General features: G+C 42.0%; 1 protein-coding gene across 2 annotated transcripts in view; it reads right to left on the reverse strand.

The window, feature by feature from the left end:
- LOC148039520 (serine/threonine-protein kinase STY46-like) overlaps nucleotides 1-14,049 on the reverse strand; it is a 79,964-nt gene that overhangs the window by 29,422 nt on the left and 36,493 nt on the right. For both annotated transcript variants that reach the window (XM_087691549.1, XM_087691558.1), the window contains exons 3-12: nucleotides 8,127-8,215; nucleotides 7,875-7,994; nucleotides 7,569-7,635; nucleotides 7,346-7,456; nucleotides 6,959-7,009; nucleotides 4,320-4,495; nucleotides 4,124-4,231; nucleotides 3,373-3,446; nucleotides 2,966-3,141; nucleotides 2,667-2,762 (exon numbers count right to left, since the gene is read on the reverse strand). In XM_087691549.1, coding sequence (XP_087547675.1) covers nucleotides 2,667-2,762; nucleotides 2,966-3,141; nucleotides 3,373-3,446; nucleotides 4,124-4,231; nucleotides 4,320-4,495; nucleotides 6,959-7,009; nucleotides 7,346-7,456; nucleotides 7,569-7,635; nucleotides 7,875-7,994; nucleotides 8,127-8,215 — 1,068 coding nt within the window. The remainder of the gene's footprint in view (nucleotides 1-2,666; nucleotides 2,763-2,965; nucleotides 3,142-3,372; nucleotides 3,447-4,123; nucleotides 4,232-4,319; nucleotides 4,496-6,958; nucleotides 7,010-7,345; nucleotides 7,457-7,568; nucleotides 7,636-7,874; nucleotides 7,995-8,126; nucleotides 8,216-14,049) is intronic.

The following is a 14,049-nucleotide window of genomic DNA, read 5'->3' on the forward strand; positions in this document are numbered from 1 at the left end:
GCTTTCGTACAAGTTTTGTAAAATGTAAGAAACAGGTTTTACTCACAGTGGAAAAAAATTATAGCATGTTATATACATATAATATGACTTGTGTGACATAGCAAGCACAGATTGATCACAATTCATGATTCTACCCTACATATGAACATTCCACATAATACTATTAATTATTTATCCATTATCATCATCAACTTTAAAGATGGACAACTCAAACAAAATGCCTATAATCAACGCCAATCATTAATAATAATCCATATCAGCATGTCAAATGAATCTATGATAAATGTTTGCTACAAAAATGCAACACATTTTTTGGAATAGGGCTTTATTTCTTGGCTTTATTTCTTAAGTTATAAGATACATGTTTTGTATGTTTATGCAAGACAAGGGTATGAAACAAAGTAAGTTATAAGATACATGTTTTGTATGTTTATGGAAGACATAGGTATGAAACAAAGTTCTCTAAGTTAATGAAACAAGTTCCTTGCCAACTATGCACCAATCACATACTACAAGCTATATTTTGCATCCTACATGGAGAGCTAAAAGCAAGATAGTGACAAAGCAGTCATTGAAGGATGGATGACTGTGCTTGAAAGATACTAATAATGATGTGGCTATGCAGGGTGTTTTATGGGATGATCTAGATGTATAAGTCAGAATCAAGTGGATTTGCATGCCCTCTTGTAAAAGATAAGAAAAGAATGCATCAACTTGTGAGATGGTGGAAAACATTTAGAGCATGCACCCCTACATTGCGCCAACTGGCTATCAAGCTTCTTTCACAAGACACTCAAAGAAATTGGAGCACCTTTGCTCTTTGTTCTCTTATCCAAACAAAAAGAAGAAATAAGTTACTCCCAAAAAAATGGAGGAACTCGTCTCCATCCACACTAACCTTCATCTTGTCTCAAAAATCAAAGAACAAGGATGGGAGAAGGTTAAGGTGATCCTTGAGATGCTAGACAAAGAAAACGAAAATGATAGCTACTTGTATTCAGGAAATGCAGGGGGAGGCATTGGAAGTTGCTGTCCCAAACACTAAGCACTAGTGGTAACCTACCACATTGATGAGGGTGAAGAGAATGGTGGTGGTGGTGGTGGTGGTGACAATGAGGAGAATGATGATGGTCAAGATGATAATGAGGCTAAAGGGGAGGATCGTGTATCATGCCCATGATGATAGGCAACTGCTTGTACTTCATAGGTTGAACTTTATTTAGTCTTTTTTTAGTATGTACTACCTATAATCTACCATGTCACCTTTAAGGCAATGACATTGGAGTTTATGTCTATGTCACTTGCAGTTGCTAGTCTAGACTCTTGAGTCTTCAGTCTTAAAATGCCATTGATATGTGAATTTTCTTTTCAGAAAATGAATGATTGACTCTCAACTCTTGAGCCAATCTGAATGTAAGACTTCACATGGTTGAAAAATGAGTTCAAGATTTTGCTCGGCCTGTTGATTAAATTACTCAACGTAGTATAAGTGACTACTTTTAATTACATCCCTATTCATTATTTGAACAAAAATTAGGGCGATGTATGATTTAGCCTCGAGGTCTGAATCATACTCCATTCACACTTCCATACTCGCGTGCATGATTGCCATATGAAAAAATAATGCATATGGTGTCAGCAATTCTTTTTATCCTATTGTACTGTGTTTTGCTGTCACAAGCCAGCTATTTTGGCATTTTGTTGTTTCCTACACTGTTCTGAGTGTACATTTCTCTAGTAGAACAGCTCACAACTGCTGCAGGCAGCTTCTACCACAGGTCACAACTGCTGCAGTCAGCTTCTACCACTACATTTTTAACTGCAACCCTTGTTTTCAAGCAATTTTCAGCTGAGAAAACGCCTTATTTTTGCTGCTGCTGCACCTGGGCAGTATTGAGTTCAAGATTCCAGCAATAGAGACCACCTCTGGAACTTTGTTTTGGTGTCCTCCCTGCCTTGCAGAAGCTGCAGAAGGTGTGTTTCACCTGTGCCAGCTAGCTGTGCTGTATTTTCAGTAAATTAGGTATCAAGGATATGTGTTTCAAGCAATGCAAGGCTGCTTTCTGGTGCCTATGTGATCTCTCCTCAATTTTAGTTTTCTTCTCCATCCCAAGGCCTTGTGTTCATCTTTTTGAAGCAACCAGGTTTGCCATTTCAGCAGCTACACTCTGTATTGACAATACCACGTCTTCCCTGTCTCACAACTGCTTTCACACCTTGCCTGCCTATTTCTTCAAGCACTTCCATTACTATGCCTGTTCTACCTAACCAACCTGATGCCTGCAATTTGGATGGTTCCAAATATTCCCTTTGCAAGCCAAAGCCCGATGATGCTTAAGACCTTGGGATTTTGTACCATACCTCATCCCATTCCTACTCTTGATGATGAAGCTGTGACAGGACCAAGCTCACCATTGTAACTAGATCAATGCCCATAAGAAACTTTTTTTGGGGTCAACCTAAACTGCTTTGATTAAATTATTGTTATGTTCATGTCAAGCACATGAGACTTTCTTCACCAAGGGGGAAAAGTTTGCTAGCCTCTTGAAAGAACAAGGTCCAGAATTTAATATCCTTTTTTCCAAAAGCATGAAACGACAAGGTACTGTTTTTAAACCTATGCACTTAAAAGATTAGTAAACCTTCAACAATAAGCCCCTAGATACCTCAGGAGCCATCCATCTATAGGTGCCAGTCTCTGCTGTCATGACTCCAGTTTGGGCTTGAACACGAGCAACACCAAAGTCAGCAACTTTAACGACCTGAGATTCCACAATTTATGACAATAATCAACTTTAATAAAATCAGAAGAACACCTAAAGTTTGTTAATTCATTTATTATTAGCATTCCCTGAATTCATTAAGAATTAGCCTTGACAACTATTCCATCAACCCATCCCCGCTGTATTCCACAAACAGATATGTAACTTCAATGATAATAGTCGAATTGAATTCTGAAGCACACCTCATGCTCATCCATCAACAGATTTGCAGCCTTTAGATCCCTGTGGATAATATTACTCTGATGCAAATAGTCCATGCCTTTGGATACATCAATTGCAACTCGAAGAAGTGTTGGCAGCTTAAACACCCCCTTCTGCTTGTGAAGATAGTCATAAACACTTCCCCCAAACATAAACTCTGTCCATATAGAGATGCAGGTTTTGTTAAATACATTGTAACAGCAACTAATGATGTGCTCTCAAGAAAAAGCAAAAATGACGATTTAACTCCAGACCTGAGAAGTATAACATTCAGTATATCGATGTAACTCTAGACCACCAGCCAAGAAAAGCTTAACAGTTACCAACAACTGTCTAAAACACATGGACCTTTAGAACTTTAGATATTTACAGACTTTAAAGTTTCTACCTGTTACAATGCAAAGATTTGGTGGTCGAGTACATGCACCAATAAACTGCACAACATTCTTATGGCGAACTTTCCTGGATAAATCAAGAGTGGATTACACAATCAAAACAGGAAACCAATTCGAAAAATGCATTTCTAATACCAATGACTCTGTAAGAAGTTCAAAACTTAATTCTAATAAAGATTGAACAAGACATCTTAGAAGACAACAAATCTCAGTACACATTTCAAGTGACAGTATTGTCAAGTATCTTTAAGACCAGCAATAAGCAGCGAATGCTGATGTACCATGGTTTCCTTCCACAGAAACACAGGCTTGGCACTACATTCTACTCAGATATGGATTTAATTGACCTTTGATTTCTTGCTGTCCTCAGGGAGATACAGTTCTGCTGAAAGTTCTACCTGACTCCAGAACCAGCTCCCAATTCTAGCCTGCAACGTTTTGAGGTGCACAAAGAGGTAATTTTGGCTACCATATATTTTTTCCATTGTTTGGTACAACTATACAGAAACTTCCATCTCAACAAATACAAAGATTGCAGACCAGTTCCAAGCTGCAAGAGTGAGACAGTGGCTGTATTTTGATTCTTGACAAACCTATATTAGTGCAGAGCGTGAACTCCTTTCAATGTAGAAATAGCTTTCATCTCACAAGCAACAAGCCACTGTGAAAAACACTTACACCATGATATTCTAATTTAAAACTCGAACCCACTATGGAGACTTTGAGCTTGGTGTAGGATAATACCTCATAATATATACTTCCTGAGCAAATTCTCTTTGTAAGTCTTCATTCAATCTCTCTGGTCTCAGGACTTTAATGGCTACATCCTGTCCACAATATGTGCCTCTAAACCTGAGCCATACTACATTCTTTAGCTGAAGCAATGCTTTATGGTGAGCAATCACTTTTATTTTGTAATAATTCAAAGAAAAGTGCTTACAGATCTCCAAATGACCCACTTGCCACTTTATGGTTGAACTTGAGCTGGCTGTAATCGATTTCCCAATCATCTGTCCCATCAGAAGGGATGCGCAAAAATTCCATGTCAGGTGCCTTATTTTGTGGGGTTGACTCTGGAGGGGATGAAACAGGAGATGATCTTGACCAAAACCTTTTCTGCAAATTTTAAAACCACAAAAGGAACAGGACTTTTCAGCAGAAATCTCACAGCCCTGTCCCCCCTTATTTCTTCTGCCCCTCCCACTACATGGCTGCTTTAAGATATACTTCAAAAGGTTCAGGTAGGGCTTTGAATAGTAGCAACTATTAGGACCAAAGATGTTTTCGTTTCTTTCTCCTGCAGATCTGAATGCATGGAGACCTAGAACCCTCCAACTACCTTTACCCATATCACCCTCAACCCATTACTGCCTCCGGCTGGAGCAGCAAAGCAGGAATGAAATAAAATGAATCTTTAAAAACATTCTGTTAAGTTGTCTCCACAAGCCCTTCACAGGCTGCTCTCACTTCTATTCTTTAAGAAAAAGTAATGCCATTGATGTGCATCTCGCTGCTAAGATTTTTTACTGCAAGGAATTATGGTTGAGGACCTGTTCCGAAATCTTTAGTGTCTCCTTTGTGCTGAAGTTAAGGAACACTTGGGTAAAATGGATGCATTCTATTTGAGTACACAAATTTTATCATTCTTATTACAAACAAATAACAAGTAGAGTCCAAGGCTTCCACACCCACACTACTTATGTCCTACATGGGTGGATCTTTTGTGGACTTGAAAAAGAAATGAAATTGTCGATCTGCTTTGTCAGGTTGATAAATTGGTTGCTCTTGTTATTTGTTTGTAATAAGAATGATAAAATTTGTGTACTCAAGTCTCAAATGCATCCATTTTACCCAAGTGTTCCTTAACTTCAGCACAAAGAAGTACGCTAAAGATTTCAAAAGCAACAGGTCCTCAACCATCTTCCAAAAATAACAAAGACTTGCTCATGACTCTGGTTTTTAAATGGGAAATTACCAAACTCATGGAGGACTTCTCATAAATCAATTTTGACCAAAGAGACACAAGGATAAGCATTGAGAAACCACTTCTTCAGTTCACACACTTCATTTAGGGTTTCACACTAACAGCCCCAAAAAGGGCTCATGTCCATATTTTGGTTATTTCGTCAATAGGCACTCACTCAATGGTGCACCACCCCAGACAATTTTATGCCTATAAATAGGCCAGCATTTCATTCATTCCACACCCCACTTCAGTGATTCATCTCCCCTCTTCCTCCATCACTCCGACACTCTTCCCTCTCCACACCCCTGCTGCCCATACCCCTACTGCAGGACATCGCAATTCGTGGTCACCCTTCCTCTTCTCCTTCAGGCATCCTGTTTCCATCTCATCAAGTCTTGTGTTTGGAGCCCTTCCAACCTAGCGTCAATATTTGCAACATGGGCGTCAACTTTCCACACACCCGGCGTCAGTCTCCACTAGTTGGCATCATCTTGCAATTTGCGTTTGCTGCATCTAGAGCCTCTCCACCAGCTGGCATAAGCTCCCCTCAACCTGGCATCATCCAGTGATCTACATTTTGCATCTAGAGGCTTTCACTCAGCTTGGCGTCAGCATCCACACTCTTGACGTCAACATCTGGGCTGTCATCATCTGCATTTGGCAGATCACACACCTCAGGTACTTGCGTTTGCAGCCTAGCTCATCTCCCCAAAATCTAAGGTCTGCAATTCGCACTCTCGACAGTTGATGATCATCTTCCTCATCTCCGACGGCATCAAAGGATTGTGGTTCACTCCCTCGATAGCTATCCTTCACCTTCCAGTGATTACTTCGATAGCCCACTACCCAAAGGACTACGTTTTGCTCCCTTCACTGTGCAAATTCCCTACAAGTGCTGCCCCCTGATTCAAACAGGATAGTGCAATCATCTTGTGAGCTTTGGCTCCATTGTATCAGCTTTTCTTCCCATAGCATGATTCACTGCACCATCATTGTGTTCTTGTGTTTTTGAGTTTCTCTTCTCTCTCTCTGTTTGCCGTACACACTCTGTTTCTCTCTACAAACCCTACTGTCTCGCTGATCTCTTAGTCATATTTTGACAATAAGGTTTTAAAACAGTGGCAATGACTGAAGCAAGCTGCCAAAGAGAATGTGGAAGCCAACATCCAGGCATGTGAGAATGCATCCTCAAAGATTTATCATAACATGCCACAAGTTAATAAATAAGAATTGAATTGGTTTATGTACAGAATAAGCCCCAGGACTAGTGTAGTAGGGCTTAACTCACACAAACTACATGGAATCAATCCAAGTTCAAACTCATAATATACAGGTCTATGGTGCAAAAGATAACTGAAGAACCAGACAGAGAACCACTTGAAGATTTGGAAATTGTTCAAGATCAAGGGAAAGATTAGGGCTTAATTAGCTTTGATACTCTCTGATTTTGTAGCTGAGTACTATGTTAGCACTCAAACTTAACAAAGAGTTCATGGTCAAGGGAAAAGGCGTGTCCCGGTTTACATTCTCAACTATCCCTTATACCCATGAAGATTCCTCTTCCATATGCACATGTGCAGCTCATAAAATGTCAAATAACATTAAATTTCTACCTCAGTGCCAGCTATGGCTGTTTCCAAAGCTTCACACAACTCTTTTACATCCTGTCATAAGACAACAAAATAGCACTGATAAAGTAAGTACAACCATGCTCCAAAAATTTAAAATATCATCTTTGCATACGTAGTTAAAAGTACTTATGACTGGTTACTATTGTATGCACTATACATATGCATATGAAATTATTATAAGAACTCTACTTTAGAATTTGAACCTGACAGACAGCACTGAATTTTCATTTAAAGTAAAAAGCCCATAAAGCCAGCATATGAAAACTATGTTTCCAGCATTATCAAATGAGATCAATCATATAAGTGCTATCATGTCACATGTCCAACTGATGAGAAGCTGAGGTACAGGTCAAAATCGCAATCCCTCACCTCAGTTGGCCAACCATCAACAACAAATACGTCCAGAGAATATCCATCAGTTGTAGAAAATACATGAGCTTCTCGTATATTCAAGCCAACATCAGCAAGTAAAGAAGACAACTGCAAAGCAACCTCCGAACATTATCTCCTATCATGTAAAAGATAGTTTAATTATGGTATATTAGCACAAGAGCAATACACTTAATCCAGCATACTGAATGCAGTAGCTAACCTGGCTAAGGAGCTTTGGTTTGTCCAATGTTGAGAACATCACTTCATGCATAGGCATATGAGGATACCTTCAAGAGAAGAAGAACAAATGATCTCAGATCCAACAGCTATAACAATATGCCTTTGAAATGCCAATTGTCGTGACATCATCTTCACCATGCTACTGCAATTATGTGAAACAATTTACAGACTCGTTGCAAAAGAAAAGCAGGGTTCAAGCATTGTGATGGTGTACATGCAAAAGACCTATGGCCACCAATTAGTATTCAGAGATATTCCCCATTTTTTAGGGGTTAAATTTCCTCACCTTGAAAGAGAGTGACCACCACTACTGTCTTTATCTTCATCACCGGTAGAGTTCTTGTGTAGCTCAAGAGCTAAAGCCTCCAAATTTGCGGATGAACCAAATGATGGAGGTGGGTGAACACTAATCATTGCCATAAGGGAAGAAACAAGTTAGTGGTGTAATAACAACCAGCAGTCAATACAACGCTAACATGTGATAAGTGAAATGTTTTTAAGAAAATATTTTCCAAATCAATGTCATCAAGAACCAAACCTTGGTCGAGTGAAATATGAGCCTGGAAACACTTCTTGCTTTGGAGATGGATTCATTGAGTCGGGATTCTCCATCCCAAGTGGAAGGACCTACACAAGAATCATCGACAATTTACAGGTGCAGATATAACTGCAGGGTTCAAATGTGACTGTGACCGCAAAGCTCAATCACATACTCTTTATAATTCTTTTTACCACTGAAATCGAAACACATCCACATCTAGTTTCGTAACTGCCATTACATGAGATGGCTTGATTGCAAAAATTAACCTTTGCTAAGACATGGCTACTACTATGTGAAATCCCACTCTTTCATGAAACCTCGCAATTTTAGTTTACCTATTTTGTCTGTTACAAAGGGTGTGGTAATTTAAATATGAACAGTTTCAAAATACCTTGTTCAATGAGAGCCATTATTGCATCCTACTCTCGACCAAACATGCACACACTAAATATAACATGTTTTAATGTTACTACGCCATGTTTTCTACACTTGAATATACCCCACTTCCTATTTTATCTGTTACAAAGGGTGTGGTAATTTAAATATAAACAGTTTGAGATATTTGTTCAATGAGAGCCATTATTGCATCTCACACTTGACCAAACATGCACACACTTAATATGTTTTGATGTTACTACGCCATGTTTTCTACACTTAAATGTATCCCACTTATCCTCTAGAATTTGACATGTTATATGACAGCATTATTTGCTAGTCAGGTGTAAGATACCAGCTGCAATCATACTACTGGTGTATTGTAGCATTGCAGGGGTGTGGAGTGTGTAGCCATGATTATAAGCATTTCCACAGACAAAGCTGCACGATGTGCCTTCAGCAAGAACTGGCCTTTCTTTGAATCCATTGGGCTACTGGTGATACTAAAGAGAAAGCATAGAGGCTCCTAAAACATTTGGTCTCCAATATGTGCATTTCATCACAATGATCTAGTCCCCACACTTACATATTTCCATCCTCACCTTTGCAATCAGCCATTGCTTTTTTTTCAGCCCCATGATGTAGTTGTTAGTCTTTTTTCTTATCCAGTTCATATTTTTCATTTCCTCCTCGCAACTTTTGGTCTTCCCTAGGTTTTGGGTGTATCAGTACTTTTGTCTAATAGGCTAATTTTCCCCTTCCTTGGCACTCTGTGTGTGTGTATGTGCCTCTCTCTCTCTCTCTCTCTCTCTCTCTCTCTCTCTCTCTCTCTCGTGAAGATAATTGAATTAAGTAGCAATATTTACATCAATCCATCACGTTTGTTGGAGCTCAGCTAGAGGAGTATGTTGAGCTAAAATATGCATTACTTGCTGATTAGCCTCTTAAACAGCCCCAAAACACACTAAAAATGCTCTTTTAGAGTAAAACCCTAAAACGAGGAGCGGTTCAAGAGAGTTCCATGGAAGCCCTAAAACGGGGAACAGTACAAGAAAGTTTAGTGGAAACCCTAATTTTTGGGGCACCCTTCCACATCTATAAATACGCAGGCTGCCCCCATTCAGCAATCATCCTTGTTTGAAGGTTACACCAGCCCACACACCCTCTGCTGCTGTTGGCGCCCAATTTCCAACCTGCAACCCGCCTCCATCTGCTGTCCAGCCATCATCGACTGCAGCCACATCATCTTCAACCTATCCATTGCTGTAGGCGATAGCTCTCAGCTGCTGGCGACTACTCCAAACTGTCCCAAGCTGCTGTTCAGCCTGTTGTCCATCATCTCCAAGGTTAGTCAGCCTGCGTTTTCAGTATTGCACGCGCTGACACTCTAAGACATTGTTTCAGCCTGCTGTTTACAGCAGACTGCGCACAGTTTCCAGCCCCCAATCGGTGGTACACTGCTGCGTTTACCATTTTCCAGCCTCCAAACTGCTGCGTTTTGGTGACCAGCATGCTGCCGTTCACTATTCAGCACTCCTACACTCCGACTGCTGGTCACAGACTTGCGATCTGTCTTCGGTGGACGTCACACTCCGACATTGCTCTGCCCTTGAGCACACTCTACACTCTTACATTCATTTACAGCATTCATTCACTTCAGAGTTCTGTACTCTCTTTCCTTCTTCTGTTTGTGTTTGAGTTTTTGTGTGTGAGTTTTGAGTTTCGCGTTTAGGGTTTGAGTTTTGAGTTTTGCGTTTAGGGTTAGAGTTTTGCCCTCTATGTGCGTGTCTGTGTCTTTGTGTTTCTGTCGTGGTCGTACACTGTGTGTCCTCAGTGCAAAACCTAGCAGTCTTCTTAACATGGTATCAGAGCCGGTGCTCTTGTAAAAAGTATCCTGCGGATATTGTTGAGCGCTAGTCTTTGTGCAAGGCACACAATACGACTCGTAACCGAATCACATGTCCCAAACACCTTCTTCTCCAATTCCTATGATGTCTTATCACGCTTCTCCATCATTGGAGGCCCTGAGACGGCATTATGGACTCGGTGAGGAGAACGACACTCCACCTTCACCAGATTTCACTAACATGACAGAGAAGAACTTTGAGGTGTACTATCGCAACAAGTACGGTGATGTTTACACCCCTCCTACGAGTTTTGCTACCACATCCAGACCGGTTGGTAAGGTTGGCCACCTCTCCGATCATGGAAGACATACGGCATTCGGAACGTCTGGCGATCCATCCTCATCATCTCAGCCAGGTCCAATGTCAGGTTTGTACAATTCTTTTGTGTTGCATGAAAAAAAACCCTCGCTTGTTTCTTCTTTTGAGGTACAGGATCCAGATGGCTTTGCGCATGTAAACTTCAATAGAGGGGTCCCACGAAGCAGACGGAATTCAGGTACATCTACAGCTTCTATTTCATTTGAGCATATCATACACACTTCTCACTTCCCTCCCATCCCACCCTCTTCTATATCACACCTTGATCATCTCTCATCATCTTTCCAAAATCTTGGATTACACTCCACATCTGCTTTACACAGCCTAGGGGTTGGATCTTCCATCTCCATTCCTAGCACCTTTTCCTTCTCCATCCCATTCTCTACCTCTTTGCACCATGGTACTTCATTAGGGGGAATGCCACCCTTTAACACTGCCTCTCACCTTTCAGCAAATAAGCATACCCATAACTCCTGGGTCGACTGTGATGGGCATCCCCCTCACTATCCCCAGCTTCACATCTCCCATGACCACTCATACGCAGGGGTTTCCATCCTCACCTCATGGTGCGTCTTCACACTCTCCTTGGGTTGCACCTACGTAGGGATTCCCATCTTCTGCTCCCAATGTTCCCATCCCACCTCCTTGGGTTCCTCATGTGGCTACCATGCCCATGCCTAGTCAGCCCATCCCTACCTATGGATCCACCTTGCACACTACCCCCATGCCTGGTGGGCACTCTGGGGCCCATTTCCAAGTGTACTCCACTCCTCCATCCTACACCCATTACAATTTTTCACACTATCCATCTCCGAGCACTACCACTCCTGTTGCAACAGCCAAGAATGCCTTCACGGATAAGACATGTTTTAACAGGTCAAATTTCACTACTTGGTCGAATTTCATGCAACAAGTGCTTGAGTCTCAAGGTCTTTGGGACCTCGTCATTGGTCTAGAGCCTATGCCGAACCCTCCACTAGCTCACCCTGACTACATCCGTCAATGGAGAGTCCGCAATGCTACAGCCAATGTTGAGTTGATGTAGGGATTGCTTCCTGAGTTTCACTCTCAGTTGCAGTACTTGCCACTCGCATTAGAGCATTGGAGTCACCTTCTCGGCCGCTATGCGGCTCGTAATCGTACTCGGCGCATCAATCTCGACTTTGAGCTTCAAGAGTTCTCTCTTAAGAAAGGGGATGATTTGAAAGTCAAGCTGGCAGACTATCGGCAGTTGCTTGCCCAGTTCGCCACTACTGGCTCTCCAAAGTCAGATGATGATCAGGTTACACTCTTTTTTAATAAGTTGCCCGCAAAATACTTTGATTTCATTCAACACATCGTCTCCCAATCTCGATTGCCAACCTTCTACGAGTTTGAGTGCTAGTTCTTGCATTACGCAAGGCTGCATGATCAAGTCCACAAGAAATCCTCATCACAGCCTTATTCAGAGTAGAGGGGGTTGGTTGCCTCTTCTTCGAGAGGGAAAACCACCAGTGGCAAAAACTCGTTAGATGCAAAGGCAAGCCAATCAAAGGGTGACTCCTCTTCCTCAGATGGAACCAAAGAATCAAGACCTCACTGGCAGCAACTTCCTAAGAAAAACAAGTTTTGCACACACTGCCAGAGAGCAGGCCATGTGGACGAGCAGTATCGCTCCAAGGCCCAAGGTCTTCCACCTAAAAAGCCTCAGTAAACCGCTGCGACTCCACAGTCCCGTGGGGCTACACCTTCCGCTCCTGCTTCATCTGCTCCTTCAGCACCCGTTGTTGCTGCAAGACATGTGGCTCGAGTACAGCCTCAGCAGCCCATCTCTTTCACTACTCTTGAGGGAGTGGTTAATTGGTCTGCAGGTTCCGATCCCGTTGCAGTTCCTACATCTATCTCACCTTCCTCCCCGCCTCGTCAGGCGTTCTCTTGGCAAAGCCCTGCTACTGGACATACGCGATGGTGGCCACCTTCTTAGACTAGCAAGTCTCTAGGTCCTTTCGGATATCCTAGATCAGTCTAGCATTCATTTTTTGCACTCTTAGAGTCGGGCCCATAGGATTTTTGTCTCTACATTTTAAGTCTTCCGCTGCATTTACTCACACACACATACACATTTGCATCTTTGCACTTGTTCCTTCAGTTAGCTTTTCATTTTTGTTTTCTTTTGTTTTTAAAGCATCTCACTATTGACCTCTGTGATTGCAGACTTTGATCACCTTTGCAGGTTTTGTTTTCAGTGTAGGGCTAACATGCAGGTTTGCCCAGTCCTACCTGGGCTGGAGACTTGAAATGTGCACCGTTCCTTCATGGTTTCATCATCCTTGGAGTTTTGCTCTTCTACCAGCATGGAGGCTTCCCCTCCCGAGACGGATCGTGCAACATCTCTCTTGATGCTATCATGGCAGTGACAAACTACCCTTCTTGGCATTCTACAAGCTTCAGTTCTTTGTCTTTGACATCGGCTTCTCCCCCCCTGTTGTACCTTACCCTTTGCATTGCATGATTTCATCATCTTTGTACTAGGGCGCTTGGGCAAGTGAACAATTTTTCCATGAGGGACATTGTCCAAGTGGCACCTGCTGCATGAGCATTCTTCAACATGTAGCATACTTTGCATCTCATTGTGCAGAGCACCACTTGAGCTGATCCTAAGCTGTTTCCACCGGCGGCTGTTATTACCACGCCACCATCTTTCTTCATCACATGGATACCTCATCACCTATTTTTCCTCGTCATTGACACCCTAAGTGGATGGGTTAGCTTGTACTGTTTTGTGATGTGTTGGGTGTACCCTCCCTACTCCCGTCTTTTGGGTCACTATTACTCAATCGGTCGCATCCTATAAAATTTACCACACTTATTCAAAAAAAAAAAAAAAAAACACACAAAAGTTTTATGTAGTTCCATCCGCCGTTGTAGGGCTTGGTAGGCCACTGCCGACGTGCACCCTTTGTCTGATGCCCTGTCCTCTCTGGGGTGTCTACTTGGATTCCCTTGGTAAGATAACCATCGCCTCTGTAGTCTTGGTAGGCCACTGGGCAGCCGACCTACACCCTTTGTCCGATGCCCTGGCTGCTTTGGGATGGGATGCCTGGGGATAAGTAAACATCACAATGGTTGGCCTAACCTTTCGGCTCGGTTTTGGGCCTGAGAGGGGGTATTGAGCTAAGATATGCATTACTTGTTGATTAGCCTCTTAAACAGTCCCAAAACACACTAAAAATGCTCTTTTAGAGTAAAACCCTAAAACGGGGAGCGGTTCGAGAGAGTTCAATGGAAACCCGTCGCCCTTCCACATCTATAAATAGACATGCTGCCCCCATTCACCAATC

The sequence above is a fragment of the Lygodium microphyllum genome, chromosome 2 (genome assembly GCF_053477565.2).
Source record: "Lygodium microphyllum isolate KBCC chromosome 2, Lygodium_microphyllum_v1.1.10, whole genome shotgun sequence".
In the NCBI taxonomy this organism is placed as follows: domain Eukaryota; kingdom Viridiplantae; phylum Streptophyta; class Polypodiopsida; order Schizaeales; family Lygodiaceae; genus Lygodium; species Lygodium microphyllum.